Consider the following 24,633-nt stretch of genomic DNA (forward strand, 5'->3'; position numbering starts at 1 on the left):
CCAGATCTTTATTATTCTTCTTATTATTGTAATTTGGTTAAAAAAAATAAAAATGGACTGCTCAGTCTAGGGCCTATTTTTTATCCAAGTCCAGGCCTGGGTGGGACGAAGCTTTTAGTCCTGTGTCCAGGTGTTGTTACCCGAAGGTGTCAAAATAATATAAGGTTATGGGAACTACACAGAGCCCAATAAGAAATATAAGTCAGTACAGGGCATCCATAAGTGACAGCAAACAAAACACCTTCATACCAGCGCTGTTATCCTCATCCAGTACACTCTAGCGAACACTCAACCCATTACAAAGGTGCAGCCCATTGCACCAAAAACAACCATGAAGAATCTAAAAAAAATTTAAGACCGTTGAGATACAGGGGTGTCCCTCCAAAAATGACTGGGAGGTGTCAAGCCAGGGCTGCCAGACTTTGTTAAACTTCTTAGTGCCCGTTCACACTACCGCGACTTGGCAGGCAACTTAGCCGCCTGACAAGTCGCGCTCCGTTCCGTACTATGGAACCGTTCTAATAGGAGCGACTCAAGTCGCTCCGACTTAGAAAAAGGTTCCTGTACTATTTTTGGGGAGAGTTCAGGCGACTTGCATTGACTTCTATACAGTAGTCGTTTCGCGTCTGTGAGTCACGCTGCAAGTCGTGTCGCCCCTGTGTGAACGGGCACTTAGGGTAAACCCGGCCCTTGTCGATCAATTTAAATTTAGGTAACTCACTAACATGCGGAAAAAAAACTATTGGATGGTGAAACAGCATTCTTTCAATGCAATAGGATTCATTAACATGCGTAAAATAAAAGCAGATGGATCAGGATACGGGCATGAGTCGGAGGGATAAAGTCATTTAAAATACCTTCTTCTGGGGTCCGAGGCACTGGAAAATAGAGATATACGGGATACTGTGGACTGTCAAAACAGTCATCTCTCTTTTCTTTGTGTTTTGACAGTTCACAGTATATTCAGGCAGAATGATTTTATACGTTCTTAGGTGTCCGTTTATGAAGCAATGATCAGTGGAGATCCAGAGGATCGCCGCTGATCACAGCCCATAAACAGTATATAAACCAGAGATAATCGGGGGGAGAAGTGTTTGAACTTGTTCTCCCGCCGATTATTTCCGCACATGGAGAATCCACATAGACTGACACAGTAACGGTCACTTTATGAAGCTGTGATCTCAGCGCTTCACTGGTGATCTGTGTCAGAATTCACACGCCCCGATTCACCAACTCAGAGGTGGAGAACCGGGGTAGTGAAGAGGGAATCGGGGGGATCTGAGGAGGAAAGAGGAAGATAATTAACTTCCTTATGCCTCGTTCAGACCCCCCAACACTGTAACCATGTCCCCCTGTCATATGTATGTGTATACATATATATACATATATATATATATATAATGTGTATATGTATATATATATAATGTGTGTGTATATACATGTATATATAATGTCTGTGTGTGTATACATGTATATATTATGTAGGGGGACGCTTTATTTCACTAACATTAATCACACCGCGTGTCAGTGTATTGAGCTGTGATAATTTATCACTGCTTAATATATTGACATCTCTGTGTATCAGTGAATTTCTAGTACTGTAATCTCGTAAAGTCTCACGAGATTCCAGTATTAAGGGCCGTTCTCCAGTGTTAGAAGCGTTTGTAGATCGCTTCACTCCTCCAAGGGTGAAGTGATCTACTCCGCTTCATATAGTGGCACACAGAGGAGAAAGATCTCCTATGTGAATGCCGGAGAATGAAGCAGTGAATAGATTTCACTGCTTCATAAAAGGACACCTTAGGCTGGATTCATACCTATGCAGTTGTGGTGCTTTTTGCAGATTTGCACTACAGTCCATTTACCATGGTTTCCTATGGAACACGTTCTGTAGTACAAATCTGCAAAATGCAGAAAGCACTAAAAATGCATAGGTGTGAATCAAGCTTTAATGTTTGTATACAATAAAAAATATTTTAGATTATGTGTCTAATGATTTCTTCCTGGGAACTTTAGCAACTAAAAAGTCCTAGTGTTTTCTTTTTTCTTCTTTTTTTTCTATCTTTAAAATTAGCTTTGTAAAGGCCCGTACACACGAAAATGGAAAAATTAGTACGTTGAGCTGTCTGCCGATTTTCAGATTATTAGTACAGTGCTTTCGACAGCCAATTTTTTTTTTCGGCAGACAAAAGCTGGATATACAGATAGAGTTGCCACCTCATCCCTTTAACCTCCCTGACGGTATGATTATTTCAGATTTTAGGTGCTGAAAGCGGTACAATTATTTTGCATGGAAATTTGGCGTTTTATATTGTAGGTCTGCAATTCTTAGCCCTTGTACACACGACTTGTACACATGGTACGCTGGATCTCCGATGGCAAAGGAACCGGATCCTCCTCGCTCACTCTTGCAAGTCTGCTGCACTTTCTGTCATCTCCCTCCTAGACTCCTCTTCCTCCGACCACTGTTCCAGCAGGAGCTCCACCTCTTCATACACACTCAGAGCTCCTCCTCTTCATACACACTCAGAGCTCCGAGGAGCTCTGAGTGTGTATGAAGAGGTGGAGCTCCTGCTGGAACAGGAGGAGCTCTGAGTGTGTATGAAGAGGTGGAGCTCCTGCTGGAACAGGAGGAGCTCTGAGTGTGTATGAAGAGGTGGAGCTCCTGCTGGAACAGGAGGAGCTCTGAGTGTGTATGAAGAGGTGGAGCTCCTGCTGGAACAGTGGTCGGAGGAGGAGGAGTCTAGGAGGGAGATGACAGAAAGTGCAGCAGACTTGCAAGAGTGAGTGAGGAGGATCCGGTTCCTTTGCCATCGGAGATCCAGCGTACCATACTCAGTCAACAAGAACCAAAAACGATTCCTTCCAGTACTACGCTTCGATCATCATACAGGTGTGATCTATGGTCCATGGCTGAGTACCTAGAGGGGATTGCCTGGGATATCTATACCAGCTGAGAACATCCACTTTAACCATTGGAACGTATTGCTGTTTAACTGACAGCAGTGAGGTAAGGTACCCACTGCACTCAGTGTGTGAGCACCTGTCTTGAGGATTTGGGAGATCACCGGTGGAATTATCCCGTGTTTGTCCATAGAACTAGTCTATTACACAGCACAGTGTGGACTCACTTATTTGCATGACCTGATACGGATTGCCATTTTTTCTATAAATAGAGACACTTTAAGGCCCCCATACACACTATCAGTTTTTCTGCTGAGTTTTTCCTTCAGATTTACCAAAACCACATAATATGAGGTCAAACCTTAGGAGTTTCAATGTGTATGCAATCAGGCAGACCCTTCTACTACATGGTTTTGGTAAACCTGAAGGAAAAAATCAGCAGATAATCTGATAGTGTGTATGGGGCTTTAGAAATTTTTTTGGATTGTGTTTTTATATCTATTTTAACTTTTTTGTCTATTTATTTATTTATTTATTGATTTTTACTCTTACGGTATATTATATTTTCTTACGTATATATTTTTAATATTTGTTTCACTTGGATGCACTTTACGGATTGAGACACATTTTGGATCGCACACTTTTTGTATTGTTATCATTACTATTTGTGATTTTGCTACCTATTGTTTCACTTGCACTTTACTAGGAATATGTGTACTACTTGAATATTTATACTGGTCACTTTATAATGATTTTATGTATATAGGGTATTGATATAATCAATTGATCTGTAATAATCGCATAGGTGTGTTTTGGATCTTGTATGCGATTATTCATTCACCACTATTGAATTTAATTTAGTTCTTGTGTGGAGCGCAACACCATTTTTTTATCACTATCATAATTTGAGGGGAGGGTTTGCACCTCTGTCGGTGTTTTGCTGCAACCATATTAGCTCTTTTGTTTAACCATTGTAGCGCGAGGATAACCAATAATTACCGATTCTAATTTATTATCGCTGTTTTCTAGCTGGTCTAAAACCACTTTTGATGTAAAGGGACAGTTTTGGTTGCTATGGACAATCTCCAGTTTCCAGGCATAAAGAACAGTTTTTGTATTATAAAACTGCATGCAGGACACTGGGCAGACCACTAGGGACAAAGGGGATGTGAAATTATTACATACAGCAATGTAATCTGTAAAATCACATTATACTGTATGTAATGTGTGTTTTACTTTTTTAATTTGGTCCCCGTGCGTCGCAACGCTCGCAGGGAACGGAGCCCAGCGATGTGATAGATCGAGCGGAGGACAGCTCGCTCGCAGTGCGGGGGGACATCGCTGGATCCAGGGGACAAGGTAAGTAACCACTTCCTGGATCCTGCGATGCGATCCCGAGTCTGACTCAGGGTTACCGCTAATGGTACTAAATTTTCACCCCGAGCCAGACTCGGGAATACCGCCAGGGGCTTTAAACCTGAACACATATGAATTACACAAGTTCTGAGGCTAATTTATTGCAGATAAGGCACCAAGTGAGTTTAATTACACAGAACCTGTGTAAGGCTGGGTTCACACTGCTGCGATCCGGGAACGCTGCAAATCCGCTGTGGGTTCCAGCATCGCATGCCTCCCGATGGCAGTTCACACTGCCCTATGCGAACTGCTGGGAGTGTCAGTGAAAAGTTAATGGCACCCCCAGATCAGTTCGCATATCGCAGTGCGATCTGAAAACTCGGATAGGAATCCGATCCGATTTTCAGGACCAAAAAAAGGGTCCTGTGCGAGTTTGGGCCGGATGCGATGCGAATTCAGCCATACTATCTGTATGCCTGAACTCGCATCGCACAGAGATCGGATGTGATTTGCACTGCAGTGCGGTGCGAATCACATCTGATCTCGTCACCGCAGCAGTGTGAACCCAGCCTAATTCATATATGTTCAGTTTTAAAGGGATGAGGTGGTCATCCTATGTGCAGTCTATAACATTTTTTTGTCGGGTGTGAACTCAATGTCTGATTTTCATTTCATTAGTAGGGTTTTTGTCCGAAAAAAATCGTAAGACCCCATACACACTATTCGATTTTCTTCAGATTTACCAAAACCATATAATATGAGGTCAAACCTTAAAGCCTCGTACACACGATCGGATTGTTGCTCAACAAAACCGTGGACTTTTGTCCGAAAGGCCCAATCTTGTCTTGCATACACACGGCACACAATTGTTGGCCAACAATCGCGAACGTAGTGACGTACTACATGGTTTTTCAGCTCTTTAGCGCCACCCTATGGGCTCCTTCTGCTAATTTCATGTTAGTAGAAGTTTGGTGAGTGTTGATTCATGCTTTTCATTTCGCGCTTTTCATTTTGTGCTTTTCAGTTCGTTTCTGAACGGCCGTTGGTCAACCAGACATGTTGTGGAATCGTGTTATTTATTATTGGCCTTGGAGTTATTGCTTTGACATTATTTTTTGGTTGAATAATAATGATTTGATTTGGTATATTTTCTATATTTTTGGATGCATAGAATGCACTTTTTGGTTAAGTTCTATTGGCAGATAGCATGTGTAATTTTATTTGTTTTCTTTTTTTTAATGCACAATAAAAAAAATTATGTAGAATAATACTTCTCTATGTGTTTTACTTCAAATGACAGTTTGGGAGTAGGCAGTTACATTTAAAAAAAATACAATGTAAAACTGACAAGGGACACCAACATAGTTTTATCTTTGATCTTAAAAACTACAGGATAATGGTGTTGTGGTAACTTGCACCAAAAAAAAAAAAATTATAATTCTTGATATCACTAGAAAAAAAAAGCCTTTGAAAATTAGTTTTGCAATAACTCCATCAGTATCACCAGCAAAGCAGCTTCATTATTATCCCATTATAGAAGAAGAGAATGTGCGCTGCATTTAGAGATTTCATAATTTGCCACGTCACCAATATTAATTCTCCATTACGAACGCTAGTTTACAAGACCCGACCGCTTCTGGCTCATCCTTGGTTCCGAGCATGCGTGTTTGTACTTTGGACTTTTGTCCGCCAGACTTGTGTACACACACTCGGAAAATCCGACAATCGACTGTTCTCCATGGAAAATTTTAAAACCTGCTATCCAAAATTTGTCCGTGGAAATTCCGACAATAATTGTCTGATGGAGCATACACACGGTTGGATTTTCTGCCAACAGCCTGTCATCACACATTTCCCATTGGAAAATCCGATCGTGTGTTCGAGGCTTAAGTTTCAATGTGTATGCAATCAGGCAAGCCCTTGCACTACATGATTTTGGTAAATCTGAAGACAAAAATCTTCAGAAAATCTGATAGTGTATATGGGGCCTAAGAGCGAGACTATGCATGCTCAGAAACGAAAGAACAATTACAAAACTATTCAACGCATTACGTCACTTCAGACGTTATATTCTGTTGTATGAAAATTTTCGTATTGTGAGTAACCTCTTTACTTTCGACATGAGACGAGCATGCCACAAAGAACGAACATCGGTCGCCCGAAAATCTAAGCGTGTGTACAAGGATTTAGCCATATGTGCTGTCGCCTTTTATAATTCTGTTATTTTCAGCTTTTACCAGCAGATGGCAGCAGCACACCTCCTGCATGTATAGTCACTCCCACAATCCTCCTTGTTGTACAATGACACATAACAACACAGCCTGCTGATCAGTAGAGTCATGTGACTGCCTGTCTGCCTTAGGGTTGGGAGGAGGTATCATTTATGAGCAGAAAGTCACTGTTCCAATACACAATTTCCTGTTTCTTGTATTATCTCTTATGACCCTGGTATATTACAGTGAGGACTGGCAGCACCTACTTACTGCACATTTGGAAACAGCAGCAGATGCAGAGGCAGCAAGGCTCTCTATAGACTAAGCTGCATCCCTTTTGCTGAGCCTACAACAAGCAACCATCCACCATGGGGCAGGTGCATTATTATTTCCTCTTTGCCTGTGTTTCCTTAGGGTACTTCAATATGGTGAGCGCTACAGGATTCGTCATCAACCGGACACCACTGAGGGTCACAGCGGTAAGATTTAAAGTGTCATGCCAATTAATGCTAGTTTAATAAAGTAACAAGGTATATGGAACGTGCAGTAACCCATAGCAAGCAATGTTATCCGACCTTCACTGGTCTGGGTTCAGCTAGTTGCATGCAGAGGGTTAGGGTGCTTTAAACATCAGCATTGTGCTTCGTGCTGCTTTATTAATTTTATAGTTATACAGTGATATATAGGAGTGTGCGTGTTTTTAGTGCTTAGACTTGTTGTCAATCAGAAAATTAGTCATAGTGTTATTGTCTTGGCCTGAATGTTTAAAAAAAAAAAAATGCAGGTCACAAGAGAGTTAAAGGTGTGTTTTTTTTTTTTTGTTTGTTTTTTTGCCCGTGGATGCCGCAATTTTGTTGTTCCTGGTAGACCTTAGTTTTACCCTTGTAATTTACAGAAGTTGCTTTCTTCTTGGCTGGTATGATTTCATTATTAAAAGGGTAACGCCACTATTGTAGGGAGGTAAAAAAAAAAAATAATAATATGGCATATACAATTGTGATACAAGCCATATTGTAGCGTTATTAAAAATCATCTTTCCTTTTCAATCTGCAGAGCTATCATTTTTATGTAAAATGCAATGCGTTTACCTGGAAGTGGTCAGAACGCCCCCTGAACATGTAATTTTCTCCTGGTAGGATTGGCTTGCTGGTTTTTTGTTTGTTTTTTGTTTTTTTTAACAGAAGTCTGCACTAGGATACAAGTCGGATTTGGGGCAACCCCAGCAACAACAAAAAATAATCAGTTTTGGTGAGATGCTAAAGGGTTAATCACTTCTAAAGGAATGCAGACCCTGCCACTTTCCTTGTTAGAGCCACAGCCTTACAGAATACGGCTGGATTCACACTGATGCATTTTTAGTACATTTTGCAGATTCGCACAACAGAACGTGTTCCATAGGAAACCATGTTAAATGGACTGTAGTCCAAATCTGCAAAAAGCACTAAAAATGCATAGGTGTGAATCCAGCCTAAGTATCCAGGAGAACAAACAGCTTTTTTTCTTCTGAGCAGAGGAATCTGTAACAAAGTTTGTTAAAGTGCAAGTAAAGTTGTTTTTGAATCAAATTGCTGACAGGCAGGGTATTTATCACAGAAGAGACCCTATTGGTCTCTCTTGCTATAAATGCATCCTTCTGTCTGTCAGCTGCGCATTCGCAGCTCAGCGAACATGATCAGCCCCGATCCGCGTGGCGGCGATGTGACTCCTGTGCTCGTGCGCAGGAGTGGCGTCATCGCGGCCTGGCCTATCAAATGGCCGAAGGCTGGAGGACACCATATGACAGGTAAGTCTGCCATAATGTACTAATATGCTGTGCATACTAGTATATAACCCACCTGGGGGGGGGGGGGGCTTAAAAAAAAAAAAGTGTTATAGCGGACTTTATTTCCGCTTTAATAATCCATGCAATGTACATTGATCACTCAAAGTTTTGTTTTCTTTTTAGTTTTTTTCCTCAACAAAAGTGGAATTACTCATTAATGCTGAAGTGCAATGTACAAATATAATGCCTTCCCTTCACCCCCCCCCCCCCCCCCCATCAACATGCAGTTTAAATGTTTTACAATAAGATCATTTTGTTTTCAAGAACTACCTCTATTGATACCCAGGGTCTTCATCCATGGGCAACTGCAGTTTTTTTGTAGAAAGCTCCAGTAAACTTCACAGAGCATTGCCTCAAATCTTGTAACAAGAACAATATATAAAAATGCACATCCCTGGGATCCTTTTAGGCATGCATGCACCTTCCTACAGGACACTGGGTGCTGCAGACTTTAGTTGTGCAGTCTACTATTTGCATGCACATCTAAAGGGATGCCGGGGATGTGTTCTTTCATGTAATGCTTGGGAATGAAAATATTGATGGCAGAGAAGGCTTATAGTTGTGATTGATGAATAATTGAAGTTATTCAGACAGGGAGTGAAGGTGTGCCAAAGATAGCTACTGCAGCTTCAAAGGGTTATATTGTGGACATGGAAATTCACAGGGAATTGGACGTAATCACAGGTGAGGACTTTCTACAAATGAGGAAGAAATAAGTAGGGCTGGAGTTCAGCTTAAAGTTCACGCTACAATCTGACCATACAGACAAATCCACTTTAGATTGGATTTCTTTGGTGGTATTTGATCACCTCTGCGTTTTCAATTTTTTAATTTTTTTTCGCTATAAACAAAAAAAAACCTGGCAATTAAAAAAAAAAGTGTACTATACTTTTTGCTATAATACATACCCCCCCCCAATATATTTTTGTTTAAAAAAAAAAAAGATTTGCACAAAACTTATAGCGTCTACAAAATAGGGGCTAGATTCATGGAATTTTTATTATAATTATTTATTTATTACTAGTAATGGCAGTGATCAGCGATTTTATTTATTTATTTGGACATTTTATACAGCAATTAGAGCTAAAAATAGCCACTGATTACTGTATAAATGTCCCTGGCAGGGAAGGGGTTAACACTAGGGGGCGATCAAGGGGTTCCCTAGGGAGGTGTTTCTAACTGTGGAGGCAGTGCAGTGACTGGGGGAGGAGACTGATCGCTGTTCCTAATCAATAGGAACAGCAGATCTGTGTTTCGTCCCCTGACAGAACGGGGATCTGTCTGTTTACATTGACACATCCCCGTTCTGTCTCTTTCTCTCTCCAGGAGTGATTGCAGGTGGCCGGCGGACATCGTGGCCGCCAGCCACGCGCATCGGCTCCGGGGTCATGCCGCGGGCACGTGCAGCCCCTAGTGGTCTTAAATCGCCCGATGTACCATGACGGCGATTTTGCCCAGGAGAGCCAACCTGCCACAGTGTAACTGCAGCGGCTGGTATTTAAGTGGGTAAAAAGTCCCTGACCCTTTCCAAAACAGTGGCTGGAAAAAAACGCATAGATGTAAACATGTCCCATAGGAAACCATGTTAACTGTAGTGCGTTTTTGCAAAAAGCGCCCTGTTGGTGCCCTGTTGGGGGGGGGGGGTGAAGCATTGCAGGGTATAAATAGTCCTTGACCGGCACAATATGAGAACTGAGGATCAAAAAAGATGTGAATAGAATTTTAAATAGTTGTTACATTGCATCCTTGCCTTCTAAAAATAAAGACTTCTTTGCAAAGTCATTACATGTTCATTGTGCCCAGCAGTGAGGGCTCATCCATACATGCCAGCTGTGTTTATCTGCAATCAGTTGTTTTCTATGTGACCTGTTAACACGATACATATGCAGTGTCATTCCCTGCGTAAAAATGCACCATGGCTGTATTTGTATGCAGCGCAACTCACCGCACACCTGCACATTGCAACATGCTTCCATGCATAGACTTAACTGTAATTTGAACATTTTAAATAAAGTTAAAAAAAAAAAAAGGTAAACAATGTCTCACATTTTTAATGATGCAAAGTAGTGCCCCTGCACAATAGACACCAGCCTGCACTCATTTTGTTGCAGGCTGGCATGAACAAGTCCTTAACATGTATGGCTATATTGCATCTCATTTATTTCTAGGTGTCATTCAGATGCATGTTTATTTGGCTGCCATTTCATCTTTCTGTTCCTCTTGTGTATAGGTAAATGGCTTCTCCTGGGCTAATTGTGATAGCGAAAGTCTGCCTGGGAAAATACAGACGCTCACCGTTCTCCCAGACCCGCTGCTCTTCCCTGGAGAGATAACGGTGTCTACTATCCTGAATACTACAGTAGCACTGACCTCTCCCGTCAAGGTATGTACTCTGTATATCATTAGGATGAAAGATTTGATAAAATACTTTATTTAGGATAGGCGTTTCTATATTCTTGGATAGCTAAATAAAAATGGGTACCACGGGTGGAAGGAAAGAAAATCGCTTGATTTTTTATTTATTTAGAAAGGCAACAGTAACCACTCATTACAACCAAGGTATACAGCACATCAAGCTTGGAAGCAGATGGGCTACAACAGCAGAGGACCACACAGGGTGCCACTGCTATCAGCTAAGAACAGGAAACTGAGGCTACAATTCGCACAGGGTCACCAAAATTGGACAATAGAAGATTGGAAAAACATTGCCTGGTCTGATGAGACTTGATTTTTAGCTGCGTTAGTCACGCGGTAGGGTCAGAATTTGGCGTAACAACATGAAAGCATGGATCCAATTAAGCATTGTTTAAATGCCACGGCCTACCTGAGTTTTGTTGCTGACCATGTCCACCCCCTTTATGACTACAGTGTACCCATCTTCTGATGGCTACTTCCAGTAGAATAATGCACCATGTCACAAAGCTCAAATCATCTCACCACTGGTTTCTTGAACATAACAATGAGGTCACTGTACTCCACAGTCGCCAGATCTCAATCCAATAGAGCACCTTTTGGATGTGGTGGAACAGGAGAGTCACATCATGGATGTGCAGCTGACAAATTTACAGCAACTGCATGATGTGATCATGTCAGTATTGACCAAAATCTCTGAGGAATGTTTCCAACACCGTGTTGAATCTATGCCATGAAGAATTAAAGGGGTTGTAAAGGTTCGTTTTTTTTTTTTTTTTTCTAATTAGTGCATTGTTGGTTCCCTTACCTTTTCCTTCGATTTCCCTTCTAAATAAATTTTTTTCTTTGTCTGAATTTCTCACTTCCTGTTCCTCCTCTGTCAGCTTGCCTCCATCATCCAAGCCGTTCTGGCTGGGGGTTAGTCAGCGTGCTCGCCCCCCTCCCTTGGGTCTACATCCCTGTGGGGAGACGCTGTGTACGTTCACAGGCACAGGAGGCAGGGAAGCCGCGGGCATGTCTAAGACATTGTAGCTCTGCCTCCCATGTCATGTTATTGCAATCAGAATGACAATCTCAGCAGCACAGCCTTTACTTCGCCCCCTTTACGTTTATTCAGTGTATGGGCATGCTGGGGTGGCAGGAATGGGCGTGGCTGCTGGGCAGTGAGAAATGAGAACAAGGCTCGTTCTCCTTCTTTGAAACCGCTAGGCATCAAGGGAATTGTAGTTTGTTTGAAGATGCAATGTTGCTGCATGGAGCGCGCTCTAAAAACCGGAAGCTGGGGAGATCATGGATACACTAAAGGAGGAAGTTCAGAAAAAGCATATGCATATAACAGGTAAAGCAAAATTTTTTGCAGAAACAACAGCTATATTCCTGATCTATGCTGCATATAGATCAGATATTGGAAAAAAATTTAGCTTTACAACCCCTTTAAGCAGGGCTCGACAAAACCCGGGCGCCAGGTCGCATTTGCGACTAGAATTAGCGACCTGGCGCCTGGGGCAACACAGCTGGGGGTATCCTGTCTCTGTGGACCCCCGGCGTGATCGCGTTGGGCCATGCCGCCGGTGGCCGGTAATTGAGGCCACGGCTTTGAGGCCTTCTGAGATCCTATGGTTCCTTCTGGAATCTGGCGCCCTCCTGTGGTGGCCGTTGGAATGACAACCAGCAATGCTAATGGACCTTCCCTTTACTTAGAACCCCTAAACATTATATATATTTTTTATTCTAACACCCTAGAGAATAAAATGGTGGTCATTGCAATACTGTCTGTGACACCGTATTTGCACAGCGGACTTACAAGCGCACTTTTTTTGGGGAAAAATTATTTATTTAATAAAAACAATAAGACAACAGTAAAGTTAGCCCAATTTTTTTTTTATATTGTGAAAGAGTAATTCGATACCCAACATGTCATGCTTCAAAATTGCGCCCGCTCCATGGAATGGCGACAAACATTTACCCTTTAAAATCTCTATAGGCGACGTTTAAAAAATTCTACAGGTTGCACATTCTAAGTTACAGAGGAGGTCTAGGGCTAGAATTATCACTCTACCGATCGCAGCGATACCTCACATGTGTGGTTTGAACACCGTTTTCATATATGCATTCTGCACGCAAGCTTGGCTGGACAGGGCGCATTTAAAAAAAAAATTTTTTTTCTTATTTTAACTTTTATTTTAATTTTTTTCACTGTTCTTTTAAAAAAAAAATTGTGTCACTTTTATTCCTATTACAAGGAATGTAAAAATCCCTTGTAATAGAAAAAAGCATGACAGGTCCTCTTTTATATATGAGATCTGGGGTCAGAGAGACCTCTCATCTCCATATTTACACTAAAATGCAATTTAAAAAAATTCATCATTTGAAAAAAAATAATAAAATTGTCCCTCTAAGAGCTATGGGCGCACTATCTTCCCCTCACTCGTCTCCATGTCAGGCCAGGGACAGGTCCAGATCGCCGTCACGGACCTGGCTCCTAACTTTTTTATCTGGCCCCTAGATTCCAAGCAAATTTGTCAACCCCTGCCTTTAAGGCAGTTCAAAAGGGGTCCAACTTGGTACTAGCAAGGTGTAACTGATAAAGGGGCCGGTGAGTGTATAGTCGAGTTGTCTGAGGTGAATAAGGCTGCACTTATTGTGGAGATAGCTTACATACCAGTCTTATCACCTTGTTCAGTCTGAGAGTCTGAGGGAATGCTGATTCTCTATAAACAATCACACTGAACTCTGCACACAAAGTAATCTATACAACCACTGGAAGAGGAGGAGAAAGGGGGCTATCGGGCTGTGCACCTTGTCACTGTTTAGAATCACCTCTATATGGCCCTGTTATTGCCAACCTGATATTGGTGACAACAAAAGCTTGGGAGGACTCAAAAGAGCACCCCCCTCACCGATGCTTCTTCTGCCTTGTTGTATTCTGTCTGTCATTTCAGTATGAGCCGATCAGGATACGCAAGTTAACCACTTCAATACCAGGCACTTGCACACCTTCCTGCCCAAACCAATTTTCAGCTTTCAGCGCTATCGCAATTTGAATGACAATTGCACGGTCATACAACACTGTACCCAAACCAATTTTTATCATTTTTGTTCCCACAAATAGAGCTTTCTTTTGGTGGTATTTGATCACCTCTGCGATGTTTACCTCTGAAGGTATGCTGTGGTATCTGGCAACAATCCAGCAACACCTCAAACTCATTGTTGTGTTCCTCAACCATGCCTATTTTTTCAGTGTGGCAGGGCACATTATCCTGCTGAGAGTCTACTACCATCAGTTGATACTATTTACCACTTACTTTACACAAGTTCCTCCACCCAAAACTCAGTCATCCGTGTCTTTATGAACCTTGCTTTGTGTACTGGTCCAGATCATTTGGTGGAAGGGGGATTATGGTGTGGGGTTGGTTTTCAGGGCTTGGGCTTGGCCCCTTGGTTCCAGTGAAGGGAACTCTTAAAGCGTCAGCATACCAAGACATTTTGGACAATTTCATGCTCCCAACTTTGTGGGAACAGTTTGGGGATGGCCCATTCCTGTTCCAACATGACTGCGCACCAGTGCACAAAGCAAGGTCTATAAAGACATGGATGAGCGAGTTTGAGGTGGAGGAACATGACTGGCCTGCACAGCAAGTCCCGACCTCAACCTGAGATGAATTAGAGTGAAGACTGCATGCCAGGCCTTCTTGTCCAACATCAGTACCTGGCCTCACAAATGTGCTTCTGGAAGAATGGTCAAACGTTTCCATAGACACACTCGTAAACCTTGTGGACAGCCTTCCCAGAAGAGTTAAAACTGTTTATAGATGCAAAGGGTGGGCTAACTCAATATTGAACCCTACAGACTAAGGCTGGAATGCCATTAAAATGTGTGTGTGTTTGCACATTTTAAGCTCTTTTATCAAGTTGTTGTAACTGATACGTTTGGGCAGCTTTTTAGATAACATTTTAGATCCAATTGACATACATTTGTTCTCTGTCATTATTTCACTTGTTCCTTTTTTACTTCTGTATGAACTTGCTGCCTGGCATGCAAAAGGAACTGTCCGTTACAAAAAAGAGGAAGCAATAATTTTATATTGTAAGAATTAATAATATAAGCAGAAGTGTGTCCATTTGTGAAATGTGGGAAGGTGGAAGAAAAAACAAAGTACTTCTTCTAAACAAATCACATAAGCATTTACCTTTTTTGTATTGCACAAAAAAACAAAAAAGAAAAACGTTTCCTATGTGGGTGATATGGCAATAATATATCTAGGAGACTAATAAAGAGATGGTCCTCATTGCCTGTAACACCCAGTTTAAAATATCCACATGTGACCCATTAATTACATTGAATCTTTTATTGCCATCCAGAATTTACTGCTACCTCTAGAACCATGGAGATGTCTATTATTAAAACTTTTTGTATTAAAAGACATAGAAACATTACAGTCATAGATTAGACAAAAAATTGCCCAGTTTGCCTAAACTGCATTTCATTAGGAATCAAAATTTAGGCAATGCAGTCTTTATGGTGGCAGTACAGGTTTTCTGTTTTTTTTTTTTTTTTGTATTCTCCTTAGGGGGCGTGTTCTATGCCTACATATCTTTTTGTAATAGGTGTCCTTCATTCCCATCTCAAAAAGTTGAGAGGTATGCACATACACTACAGCAAAGTGCAGCACAAACAAACCGGTAAGCTCGAGTATAAAAACAAATTCACTCAGTGGAGGTCTTCAGCATTCGTCCAGGCATAATGATCACTGTATTGTTATAAGGATAATCCCTTAGGATGCTTTCACACTGAGGCGGTTTACAGGCACTATAGCACTAAAAATAGCGCCTGTAAAGTGCCTCTCCTCTCACTCCAGTGTGAAAGCCCGAATGCTTTCATACTGGAGCTGTGCGCTGGCAGGACGCCAAAAAAAGTCCTGCAAGCCGCATCTTTGCAGCGCTGTAGGAGCGGTGTACACTCCGCTCCTAAAACACCCCTGCCCATTGAAATTAATGTGCAGCGCCAGCAAAGCACAATTGCAGTGGTGCTTTGCGGGCCTTTTTTCACCCGCTAGTGGCATTTAAAAGCACCCCACTAGTGCCCAAAAACCTCTGCAAAAATTACGGTCAAGTGCCGATGCCCCAGTGTGAAAGTAGCCTTATGATCATCGTCTCCATCTAGTAGCTGAAATTAAGTATTTTATTTCAGGTCCATGTGAACAAGGCCTAAAAAAAAATGCATGTCTTTTAAGGGTGAACAAAAACGATGGTTTTCTAGGTGCCCCATTTACACCACAATGGAACAATGCAGAGTGGAGAGGTGCGGAAAAATACTCCATCCAACATTTCAAAAAAGTAGAAAAAAATTTAAAAAGTTTGTAAAAACTGAGGAACACCGAAAGCACTACATTTTGCGATGTACGTATAATTTTGTATCGAGGGCTTGATATTATTTTATCATTTTAGCAATTGAGGTCTTATTGATTTTTGTTTTATTTTCTATCGCTGCTTTTATTGTGGGCGTTCTACTTGGCCTAGAATATTTTAATATTAGATGTAAAAAAAACATGCCGGGTTCTCGTCCCAATAGTTTCCTGTTCCTTCGTTGTTTACTTTTCTCCTCAAGTTAATTTTTGAAAAATGCCAACCCCATCAGCGGTCCCTGATTAAACACAGTGTGAGCAAAGTGCACTATACATTTACAGAAATACTAAAACCAGTAGACATGTGCGGTTGGTTCGTTCGTTCCAAATTAATACTCAGACATATTTTTCGTTATTCAGACATATCCGAATACCCGAATTACAATAAACAGATTTTAGCGAATGCTCCGAATAACGTAACTAAATTAGTCAGAATTTCAGAAATTTGAAATAATGCTGTTTTTGTTAAGCCAAAGGTCATTTAAAGAGTCATTGTAATCATTTGAAGATTTTTCTTTGGTTTGTTCACTTTGCTGCATTCAAATAGAAAACAATATAACATTTTCTTTTTCTCCGATTTGAAAATGTATTGGTTTGAATGTTTTGAATCAAAAAAATCAGTAAATTCGAAGAATACAAATTGAATAAATCAACCGAATTGAACTAAAAGAAATAACTAGATTATCAAATTAAAATGAAACATTCTTTTGTCATGCACATGTCTACTTTCCAGCTAAGATTGTATGTTTGTTCAAATCCAGCATTACAACACAAAGGACCATTCTCTTACTTATATTTTTTATTTCTGAATTTTATTTTTTTATTTTTATATTTTGTTTTTTGCCAGGTGAAAGTCACTGCAGAGAAGGAGTTTATGCATGAGTGGATAAAGATTCCCTGCTTGGATGAGGTTGGCAGCTGCACTTACGATGATTTTTGTGATATTTTGGATCAGCTAATTCAACCAGGGCAGCCCTGTCCAGAGCCTCTTCATACCTATGGATTACCCTGCCACTGCCCCTTCCAATCAGTAAGTGTCACCAGCTTGAAACTCAAATAATAACACCACGCAACAAAATAAGGTTTGCTTACCTTTAACCCCACTCTGTGAATTTTTTTTTTTTTAAATCATACATTAGGAGAAAAAGCAAAAATATACTTGCCTTACAATCCCCTCTTCCACCTATAGTGGCAGCTAGATGACAGTGACATCATACGACTTCCCCTAAGATCCTGGGAAAGCTATTAATCCAAAATCTGATGAAAGGAACACTGTGCAAGAGCATCTTCTCATGGAATTTGGCATCTCCAGCTTTCCCAGGATCCCATTGGAAGGTCTGTGAAATTCACCCAGTTGCCAAGGGCATAAGTCATGACTTTATGAAGCTTGATAAAGTACATTGGAATATGTATGGTAACATCATGGTGTAGCGTGGCCACTGTCTAAATGTCTGAGGAGCTCTAGTAAGTGAATGTGCTTATAGGGTAAAGTGGAGGAGTATATGAATGAGCATGTATTGATTGCAGTAAAAGTGTCCCCAGCTTGTTGCATTTATGTAGAGGTCACTCGTATACCAAAGGTGCATTTACTGATTTAGCTCTCCCCAAGTAGCAAAAGAGGTCCCATTTACGGGTTCTTGGGGAAGCAGGAACCAAAATTTAATAGTGACCATGTCTCTTTTAGGAACCATAGGTATTTTATAAGGAAGTTTCTCTTTGATTTCCACTCACATCAGCTTATTATGTTTTTTATATGTACTTACCAATGTGTAACGCAATGTACAATGTATACATCGTTTGCTTCTGTTTTACCACAAAAAAATATTGAACAAAGGTGCATTTACCCTTCATGCTTATTGAGGTGAGAAATGGACATGATGTCTGATTATTGTTGTTGTTTTTTTTTTTTTTTTTCTCCTTTTGGAAAATAAGGAGAGAAATGGACATGATGTCTAATTGTTTGTTTTATTCTCCATTCGGAGCTGGAACTAGAGGTCTCTACAGTTGCCTCTCTCCATAAGCTAATGACAATAATCATGTGAGATTCCTGGTGCCCAACATAAATCTCTGGGCATGAGCCAACCATGCCTGCATGGCTAACTGCACTCTTATGTCTATGATAGACTGTAGGTTGAAGACTAGGCCGTTTTTCAACTCCACCCAGGGGCCTGTCCTGAACAGATTACAAAAGGCAAACCTCTGCAAACGAAATGAGCCTTTTCCAATCTGTTCACTCAAATGTCCGCATTTTACTAGGCTTTAGAAGTGGTGCTTCCTCTAATTAACCATAGCAATCTGTGTACTTCGTTCTGTTTTGTGGCGCTCTCCCCCCCCCCCCCCCCCATGAATATGCAGTTATGCATGGTTTTGATCTGTGTTACTGCATGGTTCTTTATTTGTTTTGTGTGATTTAAATGCATATTTATGTGCATTTTAAACTCGCCCTTATGTCCAAGCATTGTGCTTGTACAGTACCCTTTTGCATTTGTTGCTGCCTGAATGCACACAAATGATAGAAGCCCTATTCTTTTCAATTGCATGATATGCTACAGGTATAGGTTTGATGTAGCCACGTTGTGATACATTGGGAATTCATCTGAAGAAGTTGCCTTTCTGGTGGCCCTTGTATTAAAAAGCCACTGCTTCTCCACTTCCCAGTCCCACTGCAAGTATTCTACATTATGCAGCTGCTGTTTCACATTCATCTCTACAGAAGGTATGAGTCAGATGGGGGAAGCACGTATCTGATTCGTCCATGGACTGAATACTTGCAGTTACTGGGAAGCAGAGATGTGGCAGTGTTTCAGTGCCTGGGCTGCCATCAGGCTTGGTTCACACTTCCGACACTTAGAATCCAATTTGTGAGACCCAAGTCGCGTGACGTGAAATTCCATGTTGTCAATAAGAGCTGTCTTTATTAGCACTACTGAAGTCACTCCAACTTTAGAAAAGGTTCCTGTACTCCTTCAAGGTGACTTCTATCCGACTTTTACCCAAAGGCTTTAATGCCTTCAAGTCAGATCCTCATCTGTATTGATGTGATTTGGATCTGACATTACAATAATATTACCCAGGCATTCCCTGAAAGTTGCATCAAGTTGTACTCAAGTCACTAGCAAATCGGCAGGAAGTTGCCTGGCAAAGTCGTACTGTAAGTTTCACAAATTTCAGGTCACGACAGTCTGAACCCAGCCTATGCCTAGGTTCACACTGACAGCAGGAATTATATTCTGCGAGTTCAGCTGAACTCGCACGATTTCATACCCGCATGTCAGTCTCAACTTCAAGGGCGATTTCAGAGATATCTGTGCGGGTTTCTGCACAGATGTCTATTGAAATTACACCCCGAAGTTGCCAAAAGTAGACCGAAACTACAGAATTGGTGCCACGCTGCATTTGTACGGTGTCATTTGCACAGTGCCATTACCAGCATTAGCCACCGATTTGGCTTGTAAAATTGATGTAATGTGAACCAGGGCTAAAGGTGAGTAATTTTCATGCTTCTTTTTTATGCTATTTGTTAAAATTCACCAGGGTCACTTTAAAATAGACAAAAGTATAAATGGGACCTCGGATTCTGCAGCCACAAGGCTTAAACCTGTTGTGTCCCATGGAAAATGGGGCCCAATTTATTGGTATATAACTGTGCCCAATTTTGATTGACTAACCCAGTGTTGTGTTTGTGTGCTTTTTTTCCAGGGTTCCTATTATCTGCCTGTTACCAGCTTCTACGTCCCAAATATACCTCTGCCATCTACGTTTACTAGCGGCAGTTATCGTGTCACTGTTCTCCTGAGCCATGGAGACCAAGAAATTGGATGTGCCAAAATCACTTTTTCTTTAGCTAGCTCTTTTTCTCATTGGCCATAAATGGAAACTCGCAACCATGAATGCAGATGGCATTTTCCTGCTTATTCAATAAAGCAATGCCGAGGACAAGGGCCGTGTGGAGAGTGTAGAAATGGATAACTACCAGTCTGAATTTGGTTGATCGTAGCTAGAGCATGGATGATTTTTATTGGTTTTACATTTTAGCTCTGAGATTATTTTAATCAGTCGTTGCATTTAGTGACACTTTGCTTTGCCTTACTGTATCAGCCCAGTTTTTCTGTAGATAGCCCGTAGACATGTAGAAGTCAAAAGAACAAAGTGTGACTTTTATATAACATTATTAAATTTGTTCACGTAGTCAGCTGTTCTGTTACCGTTAACCACTCGCATGACTACCAGAAGACTGGAAAACTATTTCCATGCCAATTTTTATATCTGTTACAGGTTCATCTTTCTGTTCAGCTCAGAGAGCAATAACATGAACTTGTTGGATCACTTTTTACTGTTCGATTAGTGTGATGATGATGAGCCCAGTTGGATCATTAATGACAAGAGTTCCTCTCCACCACTCTGACAAAGGGCACAATTGATACATTAAGCCAGCTTGTGATTCAGTTTGTCCATTATAGAAATATTTGTGTTGGAGGGAGCTGTCCTTTAAATATAATCTCCAGTCAAATTTGAGACAACCAACTGATGAAAGCCCAATTGAAGTCTTGCACCCTTTTTTATCGCTTCATAATCCGGTTTCCTGGAAGGTTATTTGCCATTAAAGTACCATGTCACTCAGTGCTTCCTCCTTCACAATTCAGTGCTCTGTGCAAAGCTGGCTATACATTACTCAGTCTTTTCATTCAGCCAGCTGGCTGCATAAAAAAAAAAAAAAAAAAAAAAGCCATTTTATATAGCCACACATTTTGAGGTGGGATATGGAAATCCTCCCGCTGTGTTTTTGTACTCTGACAGCAGGATTCCCCTACTGACAGAATACACTGAGCAGCACTGCAGCCCATTGGCTGCACATGGTGCTCAAATGCCGGTTTTTCCAGCAGGACAATTTGACAGAAGCTGGTCAAACGACCTGCTTCTGTTGAACAGATCGCAATTCAGCTGGTTTATCCTGAACCGTAAAAATTTAAATCCCTGAATGGTCAGCTTAACAGTCACACTCTTCAGCAGAGGTTTCCTCATATAGACATGTAGCAAAGAAGGGGTGGCCATTCTCAGACCTTGGGGTTGATTTACTAAAACTGGAGAGTGCAGAATCTGGTGCAGCTGTACATGGTATCCGCTTCTAAATTCAGCTTGTTCGATGAAGCTTTGGCAATAAAACCTGGAAGTCGATTGGTTTCTATGCAGAGCTGCTCCGGATTATGCATTATCCAGTTTTAGTAAATCTCCCCCCATGACTTTTACAAAGAGCTGTTTAGAGTGCACTGAATCTAAAGTCCTGGTACACACGGGCTGAATATTGGCTGGTTCAACAGAAACCAGCCTGTGTGTACATCAGCCTGTCCAGTTCAGCCGGCTTCTGGCGAACAGGCATGCTGGGAAGTCAGCATCCGATCAGCACTTGCAGCCAATGGTGTTTCTGGCGGGGGGGCAGAACACAATAGCTCAGCGGGGAGGTCTCTATACTAAAGTTGCATAATTGCTACAGTGAGTTCTCTCAAGCTCCTCTGATTTTTTTTTTCGTTCAGCCCGTTGGTTGTGTACCAGGCTTAGATCTGGTGCCTACTGGACTGCACACTTATGTTTAGACACCCTACACAACTGCTGTAGAAATAAGGCTAGAAACATGGCCGCTGTTAGTACAAAGTCTTTATACCTGTGTGTGTGTGTGTGTATATATTATTTATATATATATGTGATTTTGGTGCCATTCCTGAAGTGCTCAAATCCAACTCCGTACTTTTTTGTTAATAATTTGATTATCTGAGAACACCTCTTTGTGATGCAAGAGAAACATTCCAAAAAACTCCTACAGCAGGTTCCTTGCTGTATCTTAAGGTGGCCATGCACTTGTAGCCCTTGTACACACGGTCGGAATGTGTCCTATCGGACCGTGTTGTCGGATAATCCGACTGTGTGTGGAATGCATCGGACTGTTTCCGTCGGACCAAATTTTCAAACTTGCTGGAAATATTTTCTGACAAACTGGTCCAATAGGACATACTCCGATCATGTGTAGAGAATTCCGATCGGACAAAGTGCCACGCATGTTCAGATCAAATTCCTACATCAAAGCTATTGGCTACTAGCCTGAACATAGTCCCATCGTAACGAAATTACGTCATCACATTCTGAAAGATTGGATTTTTCCAACCGTGTGTATGCAACAGTTTCGGACAAGACCTGACGGACAAAATCCGACGGATTTGGTTGTCGAAATGTCCGACCGTGTGTACAAGGGCGTAGACTTTCAGATGGACATTTGTATGAATATTTGTATAAACAGTCTTATAAAAATTCTCAGCACTGTCTAGAACTTGACGAATGACATTCGAAAGTTCTTCAAAATTTAGTTTGCTGTTGGTTTTAGAATGAATGGCATTTCCCAAATAACGACATTCACGGTTAGAAATGTATTTTTTCAATAAACATTTTCTATCCTGGTCCTTAGAATTTCCTCCTCATTGGGGTTAAAAACGAATGTGAATTTGACAAAAAAAAAAAATTTCAAACAAAATTCTTTTAGTGTACGACAAGCATAAGAAGTTTCAATGTTTGAGAGGAAGTTTTGGTTGAATGATATAAAAAAAATGTGTTTGCCTGGATCAGACAGTGAGTGGCTGAGAGCAAGGGTCAGAGACCATGGGTCTACCCATTACTGTACATTGAATGGTGACGAGTTATGTCGCTACTCATTTTACAAAGAACTACAGTGTACAAGACCTGTGGCCTGGGGGGTAGCGTGCATAGCGGCCACCAGTCTTATGAACAGGATATTTTTTCGGGAGCAATGATGGCTGGGCTTCTAATTGCTAGTAGGACTGTGTATTCTAACACAAAATATTATTTAAAGGTATGAAAGCTTCGTTCTACACATTTATTAACATTTCTGCCCAAGGTCCACCTTTAAAAAAAGGCAATGCACTGTAGCATCCAACTGAATGTAATCTTTCATCTATCTGATTCATTAACCAAACTGGTAAAAGTAGATTTCTGATGAACTGCTATGATTTTCTCTTACCAGTGAACTTTTTACGTTTTGTCATGAACTAAACCCTTAGCCCTTGTACACACGGTCGGACATTCCCGACGGAAAATGTCCAATCAGACCGTGTTGTCGGATAATCTGACCATGTGTGGGCTACATCGGACTGTTTCCGTCGGAATATCCGACCGACAAAGTTTTAGAGCTGGGCTATAAAATTTTCCGACAACATGATCCGATCGGACTTTGTCCGATCATTTGTAGAGAATTCCGATCTGACAAAGTGCCACGCATGTTCAGGTCAAATTCCTAGACCAAAGCTATTGGCTACTAGCCTGAACGTAGTCCCGTTGTAACAAAATAACGTCATCACATTACGAACGATCGGATTTTCCGACAACTTTGTCAGTTTTCGGACAAAATCTGACGGATTTTGTTGTCGGAATGTCCGACCGTGTGTACAAGGGCTAATGCATCGCCACAATTAACATCCTGTACATTATGAGGAAAAGCAGCTGGATCTTTAAGAAGAATATTGGGGGGGGGGGGGTTGTGTTAAATCTAAATATGCATAGCTAACTACTGTTACTGAATTTAGAAGCGGGCTCGGGTTTTACAGATTTGACAATGTGTCCTGGGAATGTCGCTGGTTTTCAACACTGAACAACTTTTCCAATAAAAACTATAATATATATTTTTTTCTACTGTTGAATAGCATTCTTACCATTAATTTACACTGCCCTGGTTGTATTACTTATTCTTTATTGTATTTTTCTTCTACGTTAGCATATTTCCTAGAAGTATTTAAGATGTGAAATAAAATATTTTATAAACCAGTTTACTGGAAAAAATAAAGTTTAGTACATATTCTAGAATGATCAGTTTAGGAATGCTGCAGGAATTTTAGAATGTTTTTGCGACAATGAGCAAAAGGAAAGTATTCCGCACACACATGGATTCTTCATAGTTTTGAGGTTTGTAGTTATTTACTTTGTAAATACCATATAATGCAAATTGGGTGTGTATAGCTGTCTAGTCCAGTTACTTTGCTTCCTTGTGCATAATATGCACCTTGCTCTGTTCTTTTGCACACGATACACTGGAAGACATTCATCAAGCAATTTGTTTAAAAAAAAAAACTAGATTCAAATTTGGCTACCTCCATTCAGTCTCTATGACAGGTTTACAATGTAGAGTGCCTTGTGAAAGTATTCACCCCCCACAGTATTTAGTTTTTCCTGTTTTGTTTCATTTATATCCTGGAATTGAATGGATTTTTTTTTTTTAGGCTGCATTCACATCTCATCATTTTGAATCGCAGGCAGATTTGCTGCAATTCTGCTCGCGATTTTAAAGCAGTGAGGTGTGAATGACAAATTGCAGAAAGTGCATTTGACATGGCATTCATTTGAATGGCACCTTAAATTGTGGTCCAGTTCTGCCGCGATTCTCATGCTGCAATTGCAGCTACCTGCATTGCGTGAAGCTTGTTGCCCAAAAAAACGTTCAGGAGCTAATTTTGGACGACATGCT

General features: G+C 41.0%; 1 protein-coding gene across 1 annotated transcript; it reads left to right on the forward strand.

The window, feature by feature from the left end:
- The first annotated feature begins 6,595 nt into the window (after positions 1-6,595).
- LOC143960056 (ganglioside GM2 activator-like) lies at positions 6,596-23,794 on the forward strand. Its single transcript, XM_077468333.1, has 4 exons — positions 6,596-6,952; positions 10,526-10,678; positions 16,960-17,142; positions 19,812-23,794. Exons 1-4 carry the CDS (start codon positions 6,842-6,844, stop codon positions 19,980-19,982), a joined length of 618 nt encoding a protein of 205 aa, XP_077324459.1. The 5' UTR covers positions 6,596-6,841; the 3' UTR covers positions 19,983-23,794.
- Positions 23,795-24,633: the final 839 nt, after the last annotated feature.

This window comes from Lithobates pipiens, unplaced genomic scaffold (genome assembly GCF_037356315.1).
Source record: "Lithobates pipiens isolate NorthernLeopardFrog02 unplaced genomic scaffold, aLitPip1_a1.2 Scaffold_8, whole genome shotgun sequence".
NCBI classification, from domain to species: domain Eukaryota; kingdom Metazoa; phylum Chordata; class Amphibia; order Anura; family Ranidae; genus Lithobates; species Lithobates pipiens.